General features: G+C 39.8%; 1 protein-coding gene across 1 annotated transcript; it reads left to right on the top strand.

Moving 5' to 3' along the window:
* Positions 1-278: 278 nt before the first annotated feature.
* On the top strand, positions 279-19,316 carry ELK4 (ETS transcription factor ELK4). Its single transcript, XM_043923340.1, has 5 exons — positions 279-464; positions 6,960-7,175; positions 8,261-9,133; positions 9,826-9,942; positions 11,359-19,316. Exons 2-5 carry the CDS (start codon positions 6,969-6,971, stop codon positions 11,455-11,457), a joined length of 1,296 nt encoding a protein of 431 aa, XP_043779275.1. The 5' UTR covers positions 279-464; positions 6,960-6,968; the 3' UTR covers positions 11,458-19,316.
* The last annotated feature ends 2,149 nt before the right edge of the window (positions 19,317-21,465 follow it).

Raw genomic sequence — 21,465 nt, 5'->3', positions numbered from 1 at the left:
CGCAGTCGGCGGCGGCCGTCGCAGCGCCCCTCAGCGGCCAGCCCGGCCCTTCCCGGCCCCGGAAGTGACGTGCGGCGGCTGCGGCGGCTGCGGAGTCCGGGAGGGGCCCCGACGCAGCCGAGGGGGCTCGAGAGAGGCGGCGGCCGTGGAGCGACTGGCAAGCTCAGCCGCGGCGAGGAACGCCCAGAGCGCGCGCGCCCGGCGGGTAGCGGCCCTGACGACCCGCGCCGCCGCCGCGTGCGGGGGCGGGGAGGGCGGGGCGCGACGAGCCGCGGCGGCGGCGGCGGCGGCGGGAGATGCGGGCGGCTGCGGGCACCCGGGGGGCTCGGCTCGGCCGCTGGCGCCTTCTCCGGCTCCGCCGCGAGGGTCGCAGCGGCTGCCGCGCCGTCATCGAGTTCCCAGCGTGAGGAGAGGAGCGTCTTGTTGGAGGCGGAGACCCGGAGGGAGCCCCGCGCGCGGCCTCGGTGAGCGTCCGCGTCCGGGTCCCGCGGCCGCCGCCCCCGCCGGCGGGGCGCCGGGGCGGGGGGCTGGCTGCACCTCAGGAAGCGGGCGCGGGGCCGCGGCGCGCTCCCGGGAGGCCCGGCCCGGCCCGCCGGCTCAGTCAGCCCGGCCCGCAGGCGGGCCGGTGGGCGCGGGACAGACCCGCCTGGCTCCCTTCGCCCCTTATTTGGTCCCGCGAGGCCCCTGGGACCAAGGGTGGCGGTGTTTTTTTATTCTTTTCTTTTTTCGCCGGGGTGGCGGAGGGGAGGGCCCGAGGGGAGCGTCTCTGGCTTTCTGTGGTGACAGGAAGTTAGAAAGTGAAAGCGCAGCGAGTCGGTGCTCACCCGGGCCCGGACTTTGATCTCCCCGGGGGCACGCGGTCTTCCGCGTTTCTTCCTGTCCCCACGCTCATAACCCATCCGGCGTCGACTTTCAGTTCTTTTTCTACTTCTCTCTAGCCAACCCTCTCCCCTCGTTACTTTCCGGTTAGTACACAGCTGCCGTGAGGCTTCTTGCCTGGGAAGACCAGTTGGAAACATCTTTCCGGGGCTGAATGTTAACTGACCTGGGCAGGCAATAAGGGACCTTGTTGACCGAGGTAGTCAAGAGATACACAGTTGGCTCCCCCACCCCCACCCCCGCCCCAGGCTATTGCTATTTAAAGTTTAGGGCATTTAAAGAAGACTTCGGAGTTTCATCCCTCATCGGAACGGTTCACCCATCTCTGGTTGGTGAATAAGATCCTTCTTCCTCTCCTTTTGCCACCTTCCACTCACCGTCCCACTGCGTGGAAAACTTGGTGCTTCGGTATTTAAGACTGTCAGTGAAAAAAAAAAAGACTGTGGTATTTTCTTTAAAATGTATTGTGATTCAGTTTTCCCCCTCAGTAACTCCCCTCTCTTTGATTTTATTTAAACGTTAAAACTGCCTAAGTGCAATCCATTTAGGGAAATGTTGTTTTAAAGTTTTATGGTAATAGTACACTTTTATTTAGTATTCTGTTGGTATAGAATGCTGTATAGTTAGATACAGCAGGTTACTTTTTGACAGCTATAAAGATTTTTAACTCAAAATTCGCCTTAATACATTTTATAATTTGTATCTGTTTTACTTAAGCAGCACTCTGAATTTGGAGACATTTATTTTTTGGGTCTTAACTACTGTTTCTGAAAAACAGTTGGGCCATGGGTCACCACAGCAACTGGGCTGTGTGTATGATAAACATGTTTAGGGTGGGAGAGGTTCCATTTAGTAGAGACTTCCTTTCCCTAATGAGTTACTTCCAATATGCTCCTTCTTTCCGTTTCGCACAGGGATTAATCTGTCTTTCAAGTGCGAGTTAGTTAGTGTTAGTCGCTCAGTCCTGTCAGACTTTTGCGACCCCATGGACTGTGGCCCACCAAGCTCCTCTGCCCATGGAATTCTCCAGGCAAGAACACTGGAGTGGGTTGCCATTTCCTTCTCCATTTTAAGTGTTAGAATCAATTATGTTTTCCATATTTAACCCCTCAAAAATCAGATTCCTTCATTTGGATCAGTTAAGTATGTCTCTCCCTCATTATACTACTTCTAAAAAACTGTTTAAAACTGAAATTTTTGGGAAAAACTGTAGTTGTGGAAAGGAGGTTTTCATGAAAAGGTTTTCAAGAAAAAAGATTTGGGTTTCTTTTGATAAGAATAAGAATAAAAGTATTAAATATTTTTGTCTCTTTATTTCACCTTTGTAATTTTAAATAACTTCTGACCTCTTTTTGCTTTAATTCTCTTTTACGGCTGAAGAAATTGTTGAATTTCATATCAATGGTACACTTATAGGAACTCAAATGAAGAGGTTCAACTTATGTGTTCTGTGGTTCACCACCTTTTCAATCAAAGAATAAACACATCAAAGTTGAATGAGTAAAATATTCCTTTAAAGTACCTACTGAGGATGTCCATTTTACGTCTTTGTTAGTTTTTCCCAATAGAAAAAAAATTTTTTTCCAGTACTTCAGTCCAAAACCACAGTGCCCATTTTCTTTCACAATAATTTTCTATCCTAGACACACTGTAAAGTACTACAGAAGCTTCAACGTTTTCCACAGAGTTAGGTTCTGCTGTGCAGTATCCAGCAGCTCCAACAGGATTTGGCTCAGTCCACAGTTGAGTTCAGTTCAGTCGCTCAGTCGTGTCTGACTCTTTGCGACCCCATGGACTGCAGCACGCCAGGCTTCCCTGTCCATCACCAACTCCCAGAACTTACTCAAAGTTCAGTCCACACTCTCCCCTAATAACTGAAGGGAGAGATAGAAATTAAACCCACAGCACCTTGGGAACACTTCCCGTTTGCTCAGGATGACTCTTGTGTGCTTGTTGTGGAAATAAATTCATGGTTATTTTTGTTGTTGTTTTGTATGTATTGCTTAGCCATTATAAACCTGCATTATAAACAAGCATTATCTGCAAGATAGGCATAAAACTCTAGGATTTGGTTTGGGGAATTTTTCCAAAAATAAATGAAATTATAGGCACCAGATTTGTAACAGTCTTGATATTCCAGTTCTCTACTTGTCTGTCCTTCTTTCCTTCCTTTTCCCCTCCTTCTAGCTTCAACATCACCATCATCATCTCTGTCACACATACTCACACTGCTCTAAGCATTCTTGACATGAAGATGGTGTCTGGAAATGTAAAGACTTGAGTTCTTTGGTTAAGCTGAAATTTACTAGGGAATAGTTGTAACAGATTTAGACTAACAAATAATTGTTTAAGTGGGGAACATACATAGTTTAAAAGTAACTTACCATGACAGTCATCATTAGAAGAAAAGCCTCTCTGGTAAATTAAGAGAAATGACAGGGGACCCCTCCCCCCAACTATACTTGGTGGATATAGTATAAAACCACTATTTTAACCCAGCTGAAGTGAGGCTCTGGAAAGCTGTTTTCTAGTGAACATGGTTATTTAGCATTAAAGTAGCGCTTCATATTTGTACATTATTGTCAGTTATTATCTAACAATGTAATACTTAGTTACAACCGGAGGTAATGTGGATGATGCTCTTATCCATCTAGGAAAGTGGTTTCCCTAGGGGACAGAGTACATGACTGTGATGAAAGAGACTTGGATTCATGGCCTCAGTTTCTCCATTAACTCTAACTTTGGGAGGCATCTCCATTTTTCTATTCTTAATTATTTTCTCATCTCTACTTTTGGACGACAGTATCTCTGTATAACCAGCTTCAAATTTATGACAGTAATAGGAGGACATTTTGAATGTCTCAGAAAAATTACTGAGATATTTTCCAATATAGTTCCTCATCTCTGGCCTTTTTGGAAGCAGACATAGTTGACTTAAGGGTCCCATCCTTTGTGAATTGTACATTGTTAGAGTTAGGTTTCTCAGGCCTAACTTTTGTGTTGTTTGGAGTGTTCGTTTTTAACATTTTTATTGAGATATGTTTCACATACAGTAAAATTCACCTGAAGTGTACGGTTCAGTGGTTTTAGTATATTCCCAGAGTTGTATCACCACTACCACAATCTAAATTTAGAATGTTTTCATCACTCCATTAACAGTCACTCCCCTTTTCTTTTCCACACCCATCCCCCATTCCCAGCCCTAAGCAACCACCAGTCTGCTTTTTTTTGCCTATTCAGATTAATAGCTGGCTTCTCTCACTTAGCCTAATGTTTTCAAGGTTCATCCATTGAACTAGCCCATATCAGTACTTCATTCCTTTTTCTGGCTAATATTCCACTCTGTGGTTATATGGAGGCTTCCCTAATAGCTCAGTTGGTAAAGAATTTGCCTGCAATGCAGGAGTGAAAGTGAAAGTGAAGTCGCTAAGTCGTGTCCAACTCTTTGCGACCCTGCGGACTGTAGGCCACCAGGCTCCTCCGTCCATGGGATTTCCCAGGCAAGAATACTGGAGTGGGTTGCCATTTCCTTCTCCAGACCCTGGTTCAATTCCTGAGTCGGAAAGATCTGCTGGAGAAGGGACAGGCTGCCCAAACCAGTATTCTTGGGCTTCCCTTGTGGCTCAGCTGGTAAAGAATCCGCCTGCCATGTGGGAGACCTGGGTTTGATCCCTGGGCTGGGAACATCCCCTCGAGAAGGGAAAGGCTACATTTTGCTTGTCTGCTCATCAGTTGATGGACATCTGGGTAGTTTATACTTTTTTGGATATTATGAATACCACTCTGAACGTTCCTGCTTATAAATGTCTGTGTGGACATATATTTTCATTTCTCTTAGACATATACCTAGGAGTGTAATTACTGCGTCATAGGCTAACTCTGTTTGGGGAACTGCTGCAACTCTTCCAAAGTGGCTATACCAGTTTACATTCCCATTGGCCATGTATGGATGGGGGTTTCACTTTTCTCCACATCTTAGCCAATACTTATCATCTGTCTTGTTTGCTTGGCTGCGCTGGGTCTTCCTTGCTGTGCTCAAACTCTCTAGCTGTGGTGTGTGGGCTTCTCCTTGCAGCGGCTTCTCTTGTTGTGGGGCATGGGCTCAGTGTTGTGGTGCACAGCTAGTTACTCTGAGGCATGTGGAGTCTTCGGGGCTCGAACCCACGTCCCCTGCATTGGCAGGCAGATTCCTAACCACCAGCGAGGTCAATCACCTGCCTTTTTGATTACAGCCATTCTAATGGGTGTGAAGCAGTATCTTGTGTGGTTTTGATCTTTATTCCCCTAATAACTAGTCACATTGAGCATCTTTTCATGTGCTTATTGGCTACCTGTATTACTTTTTGGACAAATGTCTTTTCAAATCCTTTGCTTATTTTCAATTTTTTTAAATTGTAGAAACTCTTTATATTTTTTTGATGAAGGAGCCTTATTATTTGAATGCTTTCTTCCATTCCAAGGATTGTCTTCTCATTTGATGGTATTGTTTGCAGCACAAAAGTTTTAATTTTTGCTGTCGTCCAATTTATCTGTTTTTATAGTATTTTAACAGAATTGATTTGATTTAATTTCTGTTCTGATCCAGTGAGATCTAATTCACAGACTGAAAACAGGAAGGTTTTGTGTATGTGTGTGTATGTGTAAAGTTCCCTTGTAGATGTTTTAGGATGTGCTTATGTATATTTGGCCAGAGTTTCCACCCTAAGATTTCTTTCTTATAAACAAGATGTTTTAAAGTTTTTGTGAGGAAATACCTTTGAGAGAACATTTCCCTGCTGCTCCATTGCCTAAACCAGTGGTTATTAACTGAGATGATACTGTCCCCCAGAGCGTTTGACAATGTGTGTAGACATTTTGATTGCCAAATTGGGCAGGAGGTCTTAGTGGCATGTGGTGGGTAGAGGCCAGGGATGTTGTTAAACTGTAGTGCCAAAACAGCCTCCAAGAACAAAAGAATTATCTGGCTCAAAATATCAATAGTGCTGAATTTAAGAAAAAGTGAAGTCGCTCAGTCATGTCCAACTCTTGGGCCCCACGGACTGACTATAGCCTACCAGGCTCTCCTCCGTCCATGGGATTTTCCAGGCAAGAATACTGGAGTGGGTTGCCATTTCCTTCTCCAGGAGATCTTCCTGACCCAGGGATTGAACCCCAGTCTCCCACATTGTAGGCAGACGCTTTACCGTCTGAGCCACCAGGGAATTTAAGAAGCACTGGCCTAAACAGGAAGATCTTAAAACTTGAGACATTGAAAGGTTTTTCAGTTCCAATCTTGCTAATCAAATAAAAGGGTCTGTGCAGGTGGCACACAATGGACAGAATGGTGGCTTCCTGTGGACAGAATGGTGGTGGAACTTGTAAATTAGGGGACATTTTGCTGAGTTTTCAGTGCTGCCAACTTATATGAAAATTACATTTATTATAGTGGAAACTATTCCCCCTATCTCTGGGCCACCCTGAGACGCACAGAACATCCTGGCATATAAATCAACTGGGCTAGTATAGATAGATGCTGAAATGGTGGTCACCTCAGAGAATATGACAATGAGTATTTTTTTTTTTTTTTTTTAATATTAGCTGCACCAGGTTTTAGTTGTGACATGCAGATTCTTAGTTGGGGCATGTGTGACCTAGTTCTCTGACCACAGATCCAGCCCAGCCCCTCTGCATTGGGAGTGCGGAGTCTTAGCCCTGGGACTCCCAGGAAGTCCCGACAGTGAGTTTTTAAGATAAAATTCAATAACAGTGATACTGCACTGGTTGGCATTCATCAGTCCTCTCCTGTAATTTATGAAACTAGCTTTATCTCATAGCAAGACTTTTCTTAGACAGTGTGGCATGTTTTAAGAGTTTGGGTCTGTATTCAGATTGCCTGGGTTTAAATCTCAGCTCCACCATTTACTTGTGTGACCTTAGACAAGTTACTTAACTCTGTAATGAGTCGGTTTTTTCACATATAAAATGAGGCTGCAGTAGTATCTGTCTTACAGGATTCTTGTGGGGATGAAATGAACAGTTAACTGTGTAACACATTTAAAGCCCTTAGAACAGTGTGTGACATACAGTGTTGCCTCTTTCAGCTCACTGCTATGGACAGTGCTATCACCCTGTGGCAGTTCCTCCTTCAGCTCCTCAAGGAGCCTCAGAACGATCACATGATCTGCTGGACCTCTGATAATGGGGAGTTCAAGCTTTTGCAGGCAGAAGAGGTGGCTCGTCTCTGGGGCATTCGAAAGAACAAGCCTAATATGAACTATGACAAACTCAGCCGAGCCCTCAGATACTACTATGTGAAGGTAATACACGTCCACCTCGAAACAAGAATTGTTCCTTCTTTTCTGTTGAGGTTAGACATACTAACGTCATGGTATGTTTATTTATTAAAATAACTTTTTAATTGAGGTGTAATTGACATAATTATATTGCTTTTGAGTGTACAGCATAATGATGCAATATTTGTATGCATTATGAAATGATCACTGTTTTAGTTTTAACTCAATTTATTTTACAGCTTCAGCAGCTTGGAATTAGAATAAAAGATGTAAATGTTCTAAGTGTATTTCTGCAAATTCATATTCAGTGCTGGACTCCCATGCACATATTTTATTCCCAATTGCAGTTGTTTTTAAAGAAAAAAATGATTATAGAGTTGGAATAAGGAAAAGGAAATTTGGGATTCTTCAGCATAGATAAATACTCTTGTTTATATCATAATTTACTTTAAAAATTATCTCGTACTGTTTTTTAGGTGTACTTAATTTTTACTGTTTAGTTTAACCCAGAACACAAATTAATACCTTAAAGAATAACTGTTAATACCTAGGTTTGATTTCTTAGTTAAAATTTTTTGTTTAATTTCTAATTATTTTGAATACATTCTTGGGCACGGAAGTAAAATAAAATGCTCAAATGAAGAGAATTAGAGTGAGAAGCTGGGATCTTAATTTCTTTCACCTTTGAGTGTTGATATTATCAGCTTTCCTGTGTGGAGAGATGAGGTAAGACACAGCTTGAGTTTCTGAGGGAAGTAGGAACCTTAGAAGTAATGTTCTAAATTCCTTTTGCTTCCTGAGGATGTGAGTGTTTTTGTACCTTTGGAGTTAAGCAATTAAAATCTTTCAGCTTTTATGCAACATATTAGTTCAGTTGTTAATAAGACATTTAAATGTTTTTAACTTGTACTCCATAATGGTTGGAACTGTGTTTGGTATGGCTGGATAAATTTGGGTGATTTTATTTAAAGTTTTCAAGTAAACTACATATCAAATAGAGAACCCCATTCAGTCAGCTTTCTCATGATCTTTGGGGGGTGGGGTAAAGTTTTAACAAATGCTTAAGAAAAGTTTAAGAAAGTCTGAGTGCTTATTTTATTTATCTACAGAATATCATTAAAAAAGTGAATGGTCAGAAGTTTGTGTACAAGTTTGTCTCATACCCAGAGATTTTGAACATGGACCCAATGACAGTGGGCAGGGTTGAGGGGGATTGTGAAGCTTTAAGCCTCAGTGAGCTCAGCAGCAGCAGTTCCAAAGATGTGGAGAATGGCGGGAAAGAGAAGCCACCACAGCCTGGTGCCAAGACCTCGAGCCGCAATGACTACATACACTCCGGCTTATATTCTTCTTTTACTCTCAACTCTTTGAACTCCTCCAATAGGAAGCTTTTCAAATCTATAAAGGTTGAGAATCCAGCTGAGAAATTGGCAGAGAAAAAGTCTCCTCAGGAGCCAACTCCATCTGTTATCAAATTTGTAACAACACCTTCAAAAAAGCCACCAGTTGAACCTCCTGCTGCCTCCATTTCAGCTGGCCCAGGTATTTCTCCATCTTCAGAAGAAACTATCCAAGCACTGGAGACTTTGGCTTCCCCCAGACTGCCTTCCCTGGAAGCACCAACTTCTGCATCAGGAGTTACTGCCCCTTTTACCACCACACCTCCTGTTTCGTCCGTGTCCCCTCTGCAGGAGCCTCCTAGAACTCCTTCACCACCGCTGAGTTCCAACCCAGACATGGACACAGACATGGAATCAGTGGCTTCTCAGCCAATGCAGCTTCCAGAGAACTTGTCCCTGGAGCCTAAAGACCAGGATTCAGCTTTGCAAGAAAAGGACAAAACTAATTCATCGAGGTCCAAGAAACCCAAAGGGTTAGAGCTGGCACCGACCCTTGTGATCACGGGCAGTGATCCAAGTCCACTGGGAATATTAAGCCCATCTCTCCCTACAGCTTCTCTTACGCCAGCGCTTTTTTCGCAGGTAACATTCTCTTTCCTTTTAATGCCACCATTTATTTTGTTTTTTCTCAACTTTTAAAACAAATCCAGAATTTATAACCTCAGTTCTCATTCTCCTACATAGTAGGTTTGCTTTAGAGAGGTTATATGGGACCCTGTGAAAGTAACCTAATTTTTCCACTTTCTCCTAAAGAAAATAAGTATATTCTCTCTCTCTCTTTGGTGGAGGTGGGGGGTGGTCTCATAAAACAACAGTGACAATCTCACGTTAGAAAATAACAGATCCTGCGGACCTTAATAAACATGGTGTGATGTTGAATAACAAGTTTTACAGTTAGCTAACATTAGCTATTTCTTAACTTTTTCATCTCATAGAACATTTAAACACGTTACTCGCAGACCTCATTATTAAGGGGAAAGCATGTTTGTGACTCAGTTACCTATTATTTTTCCATACTTGAATTCAGATTGGTTTTGTTTTTCTATTTGACAAAGATTGTACAAAAAACAGTTTAGAAAATACTTTGACCTTTTTCTTTTCTGGGTTGTAAAAGTAATTTCTGACTGTTTCCTCAGGATAAGATTTCAGACTTGGAGATACTTGGAATGGAGAATAGGACAATATTTGGGTTCAGGGCTAATTGTGTATTATTACAAGGATAAAACATAATCCTGATAAGCCATTTAGTTATATTTTTGGCTTGTATATTGCAGACTCCCATCTTACTGACTCCAAGCCCCTTGCTCTCCAGTATCCACTTTTGGAGTACTCTCAGCCCTGTTGCTCCCCTGAGTCCAGCCAGACTACAAGGTGCTAACACACTTTTTCAGGTAAATTACATAGAAGCTTGTCTTTCGTAACTGGGGTGTGGTAAATGAACAGAGAGGCAAAGGCAGTATCCACTCTAAAGTTAATCATTGTGAAACTTCTATTTAAAAAGTGTTCCTTAGATTTAGTTTTGAATTTCTAAGTGTTAATTTTCTGGCCCGCAAACAACTCAGATTAATATTCGCAAGCAGAGTTTCCTTTTCATTGTTTACTATTCCATACATTTGAATGAGACTAAGAATTGTTAAATACTGTAGTAAATTTTGAGCTCATCCAATTTTTAAAATCATTTTAAATGCTGGAAATCCTCTTTTCTAAAAAAATGTGTGTGTGTATGTATGTATATTTGGGGGCATTCTCTGCACATAGATTTCCCCTTTTAACTGAGGATTTTTTTTAAAATAGAAAAAACTCTTGAGAATAGTATTGTCAAATACTCCTGTTTTCCTGTCAGTCAGAATTGATATTCATCAGCATTTTAAATATGCATGTATATATTTTAAAAATGAGTATTGCATTACCTTTAATGAAGACCTTATTGGGAAAGATCTCATAGCTGTAAACCATTATTTTGCATAAACTATCTAGACTTCATAACTTGTCAGCTTTCTTATATTGATTCATTCACTTATTCCAGGGTGACTCCCTGGGAGATTTTCTTAGATTTTGTAATTTATTTTTTCTTTAATTTTTTTTTAGATTTTGTAATTTAAATTTTCATTTGTTCTTTTGAAAATGGAATGGTAAGGGGTGGGGAAAGAAAAAAAATTTTTTAATCTTTCTACTAATGCAATTATTTTTGCAAAAACTTCTAAATTGCTGAATAGAAAGAATATGGAAAAATTTCCATATTTCCTTTTCCATTTTTGTTTGCCTCTCACAAAGAGATAATTGATTTATATAGAGAAAGCCACAGTGCTCAAGTAGCTTCAGCCTGGAATCTCCATACAGATTTGGTCTCAGAATACATGATGGGGAGTGCTTTTCTAGGATGAGCACCCTGCAACTCTTTGCAGCAGTTATGAGATGGGCATCTCCTCCTGGACCTCTTTTTGACAGTCTGTGATTTGCTATATAATTGAATTATAGTCTACAGAGTGCATGCTGTCCTTTTCTGAACTTTCTGTAACCTTCATGTGAAGTCAAGTGTGAACTGTGTACTCGAGCATCTAAGGAAAAGTATAAATTTGTTTTTACATTCCATCAAGGTAGGCTGGAGAGTGTTAATATGTAAGACAAACATACTTTTTAGAAAAGTTTTTGTGACATCATATTGTCCCATGATAAACAGTTGGTGCCTTTGTCCTGTGAGCCACTGCAGGTGCCGTGTGTTCTACCTCAGGGAGTGTAACAGGGACAGAAAGTGCAGTTTAAGATTGCATAATAGGATAATGACGTGTTTTTATTTTCTTTCTCAGTTTCCTTCTGTGCTGAACAGTCATGGGCCGTTCACTCTGTCTGGCCTGGATGGACCTTCTACCCCTGGCCCATTTTCCCCAGATCTACAGAAAACATAACCTATGCACTTGTGGAAGGAGAGAATTAAGGAATAAGGAAAGAGAAAGACATTCAACATGATTACATTTAAAGTGAGGGATTGATACTTCATGATGCTAATAATAGACTGTTATGATTTCTGCTGTTCCCCATTAAAATGCTTTTTTAGGATTCCCTTTGAATAGGACTTTGAATAGGAATACAAGCTAGACTGTGTATAAAAATGCCTTAATTGGAGTCCAAACTCCACCTCCCTCTTTCTTTCTTTTTAAAAAATATTTTGAACCTTGTGTTAAGGAAATTTTTAATGGGGTTTAGCATCAGGCTATGCTTTGCAAGAGAATTCAGAACAAAATTACTCCTCTTGCCTTATTGGGACCCTTTGGCAGTTATGCTTTGAGCGTATTATATAAGGAAATACTAGTTAAATGAAGTTAGCCATATCTTTAGGACTTACATGTGCTCTGTTGAATACTGAAAGTGAGTTGTGCATAAGCAGTGGAAGAAAAATAATCATTCCTAGTCACACGAAGTAAGATTGGAGCAGGACTATTGGGGATATTCTGTTTTGCTGTGAAGTATAATGTATGTAAGCAACTCCACAAGAAGTTATCTTATTTACATTTATTCAGGGTCGTTTTCTTAGCCCTATGTATTATCTTGACTGAATCTGAACAGAGCATGGAGCTAGTTTATTCCCACATAAGGAGATTTTTAAACCTGGGGCTTAAGGCAGTGTTTGGAACAAACAGTGAGAATATGGGGCCTCATATCTGGCACAGAAATGTCATCTGCTGGTATGATTCTACACCCATGGAATACTTATGGTAAATGATGGCTTTTAGGAGGATGAACCTGGGTTTTGAGAGTCTGAGGCATCTCTTGAGTCAAGGATTCAATTGAAAAAACTTGAAACAACATCTAGGTGTTTCCCAGTTAAAAGATACCCAGTGTGAAGGACCTTTTTTTCTGTTTATTTTATCCCATATCCTACTGTTTATTTATCTTTTAAATTTAAAGTTGTTAGAGGTTGTGATAGTTTTAATTAGGAAGATGAAAAGCAAAGTGAACTCTTTAAATCTGTAGTGAGGTAAAAATACACTTCCTTGATTTTTCTTTTTTTTTTAATTAGAAAGTAGCAAAGCTCATCTGGATTGGATTATTCATATTAGTAGTGAAAAATGTCGGCCTTCATCTCTGCCAGATTTGTGAAATGTTAGCATATAGTTGTCACTGCCAGGTCCAGACAGATTTGTTGGACCCCTAAGCTGATTTGATGCCAACATCACAGTGGAGTCTTTTGAAAAATTTGGCTTTAAAGTCCAGGATTAGATGATAATCATGCTGCTGCCACCACCACCCTGCCCATTAAACTAGTCTTTTAACCCTAGAAATAGTTCCTGTAATGAAACGACTTGAACTAAATGGTATATGAAACTAGTAAAGGACTTGAGGGCTCAAAGTGACATTGCTATAAACCAGCATCTTCCAGTTGTGTATGTTTGCTTGAAATTTGTTTTATGCAGTATAGAGAAACTCTGGTATAAGATGTCTATGCTAATTCATTAGTAGCAGAAGGATGGTATTCAGGGAGCTGCCTTTTATATTTGTAGTGTTGGAGACCTGTTACCGTTTAATTTGTGGTTATCAGCTGAAAAGTTCTGTTCCTGAGATGTGCAATAGTAGTGTTGAAAGGTACTGTTCAGTGGTGATGGGGAACAGACATACTGGATTTTTTTTCCCACACTGAATCATGTAGTTTGCATGTTTTTTTGAAATCAGACTGCTCAGCAGCACTTTGGACTAGTTTTATTAGGTTAATTCACATTTTATACATTAGATAAGTAAATATTGATGGCTTGATTTAACTAGTATTTAAAATTTTGAAAGCACAAAAAGTATTTTATTTTGAATCAAAGGAAAAAAGCCATTGGTTTGTTTTCACAGATAGTATCTTTGATAACTAACTGTTTCAATAAAAGGGTGCCTGGGAACCATCGGCACTATTAAAACTCAGTCAAAGCAACTTCCTAGGAACCAGTTTTAGTGAGTGCTCTGCCTGTAAATCTCTCCTGGAAGTCTCTGAGAGGTGTGGGCCTTACGAGGTTGATGATGATCTGCTTTTTCTTTGAGATCAACTATTTAGGGGAAGCTGGTGTGTGTGTGTGTGTGTGTGTGTGTGTGTTCACGTTTTTAAATGAAATAAAACTGCAATCATAGTGAAGTGTATGAGGCAGGTTGTTCTATTTGTAAACTACCTCCTTCCTGGGAAAGTCTCTGATTTTGAAACATCCAGAGTTCTTCTTAGCATCAAAAGGTGACATACCACTTCAGAGCAGTCTTCACTGGAGAGACTTATATTTGGTAGCTGTAGCTGGTATCCATCACTAGTCACTTTGCCAGGATGGATGCTGGTAGGCAAAAGTAGCCCAAGTTAAAATAGGGGAGCAGGTTTAGTGAACTTTTGCAACTTAGGCTGTGATTAGCTTAGCTTTTCATTTGCTCTGGCCGGTATCTGAGTCAGTTTATGCTGGGAGGTGTTTAACCACCAGCCTGTCTGAAGGGGAAAAGGCCTTAAATTGTAGCATTTGCTGAGTCCATTCCATGGTGTAGGTGACTCCCCTGAGGCTGATTTTAGGCCACCACCTTGGGGCTGAGAAGGGGTGCCCGCAGGTGGCTCAGGGCCACACACTCAGCCAGTGAACCACTGCGTTTATTCTACCCTCGGGTGGGTTTTCACCTAATTTCTAAAATATTTTTTTCCTTTTGGTTTGTCATAGTGCTTTTGTGATGTAATATTCTTCATGGCCATATTTTTGTATTCAAAGGTGGAAACTTCCATTAATTTTTTTAAAAATTTATACATGATGGAAGAATCCAAAAACCCTCAAAAGATCAACCTTAAGCCTCTTAGAGTTAAAATATAGGTTTAATTTTTCTATATTTTGGTGGCTAAAATACAGGTAATGTGACTTTTTCTTTAGATTTTGATGGCCTATATAGTAAAATGGAGCCTATATAGTAAAATGGAACTGGATTTTTTTTTTTTTACACTGGATTTTTTTTTTTTTTACACTCAAAGAATTCCTTGAAGATTTACATACTCTGTTAAGAGATCAAAAAAAAAAAAGGAAGGCTAGACTGACTGTTTAATCTATTTACATGGCACGATTTCTAGTTTTTTCATCCTGTGTGTCACTTAGGTTTGGAGGGACATGCAAATCAGAGGCTTGGAACTCGAGCTGAAACTGCAGGCTGTCGATGTTACACTTCAGTGCCATTCACACCTGTAATTGTGTGATGTTCACTCTGATGACAGTATTTCATGCTGATCTCAGAACTTGTGTTATGATTCTAAAGTTCTCAAAGTCAGTTCTAATGAATTAGAGCCACTCATCGGCATTTCAGAAAAACATTCTCTAAGCTTTTTGAACACACACCTTGATCAATAAAAGGCTTTGAACACAATCCCCTATTGCAAATTTGTGTGTATGTTTGTTAGGTTATGTACTGCTAAAGTCGTATGTATACTGTAAGACACACACAGAAACAGAAATTAAGGATGATATAAAAATAAATCTTGAGTAGAAATTCGAATGTTTTTTCCTGCATCCAGTAGATTGTCTTGTGCACCCTCTGGGGCACACTCTAAAGACCCCTGACTCAGGGTATTGTTTCTCAGTCTGATCTTGGAAAAAAAGAGTTTTGGTTGTGATATATGGGGAAATCCTTTACATATTTGATCTGATTTTTATGTAAACTCTCTAGAAGAGATTAGGAACTTTTCAGCAGAGCTTGTCATCAGCTTTCTGAGATTTCCTGTTTCTTTTTCATACGTTGGTAAATAACCCATCACGAAATGTTTTACAGAGCTTTATGCTTACTATTTTTGACAGTGTGGTTGTCTGTTTCCTTTTCATATTAGGTGTGACTTTAAAATTTACTGGCCGCTCACAAATTTCTTTTGTTGTCCTTATTGTTATATTTTACCAACAATTTCAGAATTACTTAAAGTTGCTTTATTTTAAAATACGTAACAACTTCCATTTTCTTACTGCATTAGTCAGTTTTATTATTTTGGTAACATTTTGGTATCTGAAGAAATACTTTCTTGAAGAGTCTGTTCTGTGTATCACTTCATTTACTGTATATATTTTATTTGCCTATGCCAGAAATCTAGAATTGTGCTGAGGTACCATTGTTAGGTATGTAAACAGGTATGGTGACAAGTGTAGGTCTCTGTGCAGAAGCCTGGAGTTCTGAGTGAAGGACCACTTTTCAGAATGAAAGCTAGACTCCTCACAAAGTTCGTGGTCTGTTATCTGAGGGTGTGATAGGATGGAATTGAAAAGTTAATTGTTCAATTCATAGTAGTGAAGTGGAGGCCAGCCATAATTGTTTGGGGCAGGTACTCTGACCAGAGAATTAGTTAGGTGGAACGTGTTCTGTTAATTATCTTCCTGGTTTTGGGTCAGCAGAGTGTTTTCTTACTGTTTTTATTGCTGCTTGCATTGCCTGAAACAAGGTGCCCTGTTATTCTTCTGTGTCAACAGAACTCTCCTTACTGAGGTTGAAGTTTTAATCTTAAAATCTAGAGTTCTTGTGGGTGGTGGTGTGTTAAGCAAGAAGAGAAGGCGGTTTGATTTCATTTCTCGTACTTGGTGGAACCTGTTAGGATGAAAGTCATGTTTTTACCTGTAGATGGAGCAGATCTGAGAAGGTGAGTTGTTGATGTACCATAAATGTTCCATTTGAAGCTGCCGGTTTCTTCAAGCTCCTTTTCTGGAAGGAAAAAAAATTGTGCTAGATTGACAGCCTGGCAGAAAATAGCGATTTCTAGGGTGCTGCCATCTGCACTTAGCCATTATGCAAATGGAAATTAGAGTTGTTTATCTGAGAGGGGCAAGGTTAGCTCTAAGCTTTGTGTAGAAACCAGGAGATTCAGGTGGTTGTTAACATTTTAAATGATACCTTTAACAAGAAAATTTATGAGGGATACAATCAAGTATAGTAAGTCTCTTGAACTCTAATCTTTTGACTATAATACACACCAAGAAGTTTTATGAGGCTTAAATTTTTATTTTAAAATATTTAATTGGGAAACCAGAGCATTTTTTTCCAAGTCATTCTGATTGGCTGAGTGCATGTGTATGTGTGCTGATTACTGACTTGAGTATGTGTTTGTATGTATGTGTATAAATAAATCTATTTTTCAGAGGGAACATATGGTCATCCTAGTCTAGGATGGTTCCTAGGCTATTTTATACTAAAACTTAAGAAAAAGATTGGCTGCACTTTGCAGTTGTCACTTTTGTAAAAATTAATGCCTTGCACATTTCCATTTTTTTAAATGCGTAGAATCATAGGCCTTAAAAATTGCTTGTCAACATTTTAGAAATACTGTATAGTGCCACATGTGACATACTTTAAGCAAAGTCACCATAAACTGTTCTCTTATGTTCATGTATTATTGAGCAAATAAGGATGTTCTTTCTAAAAATTTCTACATTTTTGTGTAAAATCCTTGCTATATTGCATTCTAAGTTTCTCAGAGAGGATGTTTATACTAGATGTAGTATTTCTAAAATACAAATCTAACCATGATTGAGCTAGTGGTGGAGAAATTCTGGCATTGTAGCCTATTTACCCTTTTGAACTATACATAGAAAGCATTCACAGAAACCTCAGAGTATCTTGGGCTGAATGTTCTTAGCTTTGCCTTGTTTCGCATCTCATCGGGGCCCATTCTGGTTCTTGTCCCCTCCAAGGGTTATGAGCCCTGCGAAGACAGGCCTGGGATCTTCTGGACCAGTTTGGGGGGTGGCGGTGCCCTGTGGTTGGGCCTGACTTCTGGCTGGTGGAATCGTTCAAGCCTGCCTAGAGTTCAGGGGTGGGAACGCCGTGTACTGATATGACATTACTTGGCACTTTGGGGGCACCATTACTAGCACTGTTTTGTTTTTTAATAACTGGAAGCACTTAATGATTATTTTGTTTAATTTCAACTTAAGGATATTGATGAGGGTCAGGGATGTTAAGGTTTATTGTTTATACTTTCTGGAACTTAAGACTATTTGGAGAAGGGATAAATGGATTACCCAGTGAGCCATTCTAGGCCCTGTAAGGTATGCTCTTTTGACTAGGATGCTTTAAAAAATTTACAAGCTTTTAATATTGTGCTTTTGTAAAAATGTATGACTTTTAATAATTTGCAGTTGCTGGATTATACTCAACTTTGTGAACTTGCCAACTTTCCTTTCTGTTTAATCATTGTTGCTTATTGTCTATCATGTAGGGGACATACTCCCTTCTAAGACATTTCATACCTTTTGTTTTTGATGGCAGTATTACCAAGGGTGTTTATGTGTACATTACATTCATTGCTTATGTGATAAAGGAACATATTGTATGAACTTCCCTGTTCAGTATTAGTGAAATTAAGATACATATATGTGAAATTAACTAAGGTGCATATATGTAAAGACAGAAATGAATACAACTAATTTTTTATTACTTGAGGCCTCTTTATTTGGTTTGGCCATTCAGCCTTTTCTAGTCACAATCATAGGTATTTTTTTCACTTTTACCTTCTAGCAGTTTCATTTATCTTTGTGGGTAGAGAAGATTAAATATGAAACTCAGTCCAGTCATTTTGCTACTGATGGGCTTTGGATTGAGGCAAATACAATTTTCGACTAAAACTAGTTTTTTAGAATGAAAAAACTTTTCACTAGATAATCAAGTTGACTTTTTAAAAAAGTGTACAATCTTGTGTTTTGAAGAACAAACTAGTAATTTTCTCTGAGTCCTACTGGATCTCCAAGCGTGGACATCACTTGAAAATTAAATAATGTTAAACTTTTGATTTTCACCCACTGAATCTGTAAGTCAGGAAAAAAAAAAAAAAAGCATGTCTGCTATGGTGTTAACACAAAGAGATGTATCCTTTACATCAGTGTGTTTTGCCTCTGTGGTAATAAGAATTTGTCAGGCTTCTTTCCTCAGACTTTGATTCATTCATCTGGGAAGACAGTTACTTCATTGTTTATTTTTCCCCTTGTGTCTTCTGTTGAAATCTGTCTCTCATAATATCTAGTATCCTCTACTTTTGTAAAAACAGAATACTTACATAAAATGCCAGTGCACACCTACCTACCCAAAAGACTGCATTACTGTTAAAGTGTCATTAACAACTTGTCTTGATTAACTTCAGTGTAACTTACATGAGGGAGACCTTCAAAGTATTAAAACCTCATTTCTTTTTCCTAAAACAATTCAAATGACGGTAACTATTCACATTTATTAAAATCACATCCATCGTTGATGCAACTGGAGAGAGACTGCCACCTCTCTAGCTGAGTGGTTTCACTTACCTGTTGGGAAACTAAGGGGTGTTGTCTTAAGGTGATTAGGATTAGCCAGAGCCTTAGCTCTACATGTGTGTGGCAGAGAAATTTTACAGAATCTAGGTTGGTGAGGAAGAGCCTGCGCTGACACTTTGAGGGTTTCATAATATGCTGCTTTAAGAGGAAAAAGTGTAGTTAATACTTAGTGCATCTCCAGACAGAGTAAGAGATTGCTCTGAAAACTAATCAGGTGATCTTTGTTTTCTATTGCTTCAAGTTTTATACAAAAATATTGTTAAATTCTGTAATGATGATATGCATCTTTTTAGAAAGATAATACATTTTAAAAAACTATTTTATGTAAGAACTGACAGAGGAATTTGCTTTGTATAATGGCAAGCTGGCTTTAAGAAAGCACTGTATCAAATATACTAGTCCAAAATTCTATAGATATGTTAATAGATGTATGTGCAACTAGATATGGACAATTGTATTTTTTTAAATAAATATTTTTAATAAAATGACTTTCTGAATTACTTCCCTCCTTTCTCATCTGTTGAGGTAGTCTCTATGTAAATTTCCATCTGTGCTAAATGTGGATAAGGAAAGTTCAACTTTTCCAAAGGTTATCATTAAAACCTGGCCTTCAACTATTTGATATACATCTACATTAAAATATTTAAAGCCTGTGTTGAGATAGGTAGTGAAAAGGGGAAATTGTGAAATGATTGTTGATATAAAAAGGAATTAAAAGAATATTAACTGGCTAGAAAAATTATTTGCTTTGTGAAATCTTTTTATTTTGCTTTTAAATTTTACTTACATTTTTCAGTTCAGGTCAGTTCAGTCACTCAGTCGTGTCCAACTCTTTGTGACCCCATGGACTGCAGCATGCCAGGCAGGCCTCCCTGTCCATCACCAACACCCGGAGTTTACCCAAACTCATGCCCATTGAGTTGGTGATGCCATCCAACCATCTCATCCTCTGTCTTCCCCTTCTCCCCCTACCTTAAATCTTTCCCAGCATCAGGGTCTTTTTAAATGAGTCAGCTCTTCACATCAGGTGGCCAAAGTATTGGAGTTTCAGCTTCAACATCAGTCCTTCCAATGAATATTCAGGACTGATTTCCTTTAGGATGGACTGGTTGGATCTCCTTGCAGTCCAAGGAACTCAAGAGTCTTCTCCAATGCCACAGTTCAAAAGCATCAATTCTTCGGCTCTCAACTTTCTTTACAGTCCAACTCTCACATCCATACATGACCACTGGAAAAACCATAGCCTTGACCAGACGGACCTTTGTTGGCAAAGTAATGTCTCTGCTTTTTAATGTGCTGTCTAGGCTGGTCACAACTTTTCTTCCAAGGAGCAAGCGTCTTTTTATTTCATGACTGCAGTCACCATCTGCAGCAGTTTTGGAGCCCCAAAAAATAAAGTCAGCCACTGTTTCCACTGTTTTCTCCATCTATTTGCCATGAAGTGATGGGACCAGATGCCATGATCTTTGTTTTCTAAATGTTGAGCCTTAAGCCAACTTTTTCACTCTCCTCTTTCACTTTCATCAAGAGGCTCTTTAGTTCTTCTTCACTTTCTGACATAAGGGTGGTGTCATCTGAATATCTGAGGTTATTGATATTTCTCCCAGCAATCTTGATTCCAGCTTGGGCTTCATCCAGCCCAGTGTTTCTCATGATGCATATAAGTTAAATAAGCAGGGTGACAACATACAGCCTTGATGTACTCCTTTTCCTATTTGGAACCAGTCTGTTGTTCCATGTCCAGTTCTGACTGTTGTTTCCTGACCTGCATACAGGTTTCTCAAGAGGCAGGTCAGGTGGTCTGGTATTCCCATCTCTTTTTCAGAATTTTCCACAGATTATTGTGATCCACACAGTCAAAGGCTTTGGCATAGTCAATAGAGCAGAAATAGATGTTTTTCTGGAACTCTCTTGCTTTTTCGATGATCCAGCGGATGTTGGCAATTTGATTTCTGGTTCCTCTGCCTTTTCTAAAACCAGCTTGAACATCTGGAAGTTCACGGTTCATGTATTGATGAAGCCTGGCTTGGAGAATTTTGAGCATTACTTTGCTAGCGTGTGAGATGAGTGCAATTGTGTGGTAGTTTGAGCGTTCTTTGACATTGCCTACTTAGGGATTGGCATGAAAACTGACCTTTTCTAGTCCTGTGGCCACTGCTGAGTTTTCCAGATTTGCTGGCATATTGAATGCAACACTTTCACAGCATCATCTTTTAGGATTTGAAATAGCTCAACTGGAATTCCATCACCTCCACTAGCTTTGTTCGTAGTGATGCTTTGTAAGACCCACTTGACTTCACATTCCAGGATGTCTGGCTCTAGGTGAGTGAGCACACCATCGTGATTATCTGGGTTGTGAAGATCTTTTTTGTATAGTTCTTCTGTGTATTCTTGCCACTTCTTAATATCTTCTGCTTCTGTTAGATCCATACCATTTCTGTCCTTTATTGAGCCCATCTTTGCATGAAATATTCCCTTGGTATCTCTAATTTTTTTGAAGAGATCTCTAGTCTTTCCCATTCTGTTGTTTTCCTCTTATTTCTTTGCACTGATCACTGAGGAAGGCTTTCTTATCTCTCCTTGCCATTCTTTGGAACTCTGCATTCAGATGGGTATATCTTTCCTTTTCTCCTTTGCTTTTGGCTT

This window comes from Cervus elaphus, chromosome 14 (assembly GCF_910594005.1).
Source record: "Cervus elaphus chromosome 14, mCerEla1.1, whole genome shotgun sequence".
In the NCBI taxonomy this organism is placed as follows: domain Eukaryota; kingdom Metazoa; phylum Chordata; class Mammalia; order Artiodactyla; family Cervidae; genus Cervus; species Cervus elaphus.
Note: the sequence above shows the minus strand (reverse complement) of the source record. Positions and strands in the feature narration are given on the sequence as shown.

What these genes read in the sequence shown, in the direction of transcription:
- ELK4 (XM_043923340.1), top strand. Translation starts at nt 6,969, where the DNA reads ATGGACAGTGCTATCACCCTGTGGCAGTTCCTCCTTCAGCTCCTCAAG. An exon ending in TCAGATACTACTATGTGAAG is followed by an intron (nt 7,176 to 8,260) that starts GTAATACACGTC and finishes ATTTATCTACAG; the next exon opens with AATATCATTAAAAAAGTGAA. An exon ending in CGCCAGCGCTTTTTTCGCAG is followed by an intron (nt 9,134 to 9,825) that starts GTAACATTCTCT and finishes TGTATATTGCAG; the next exon opens with ACTCCCATCTTACTGACTCC.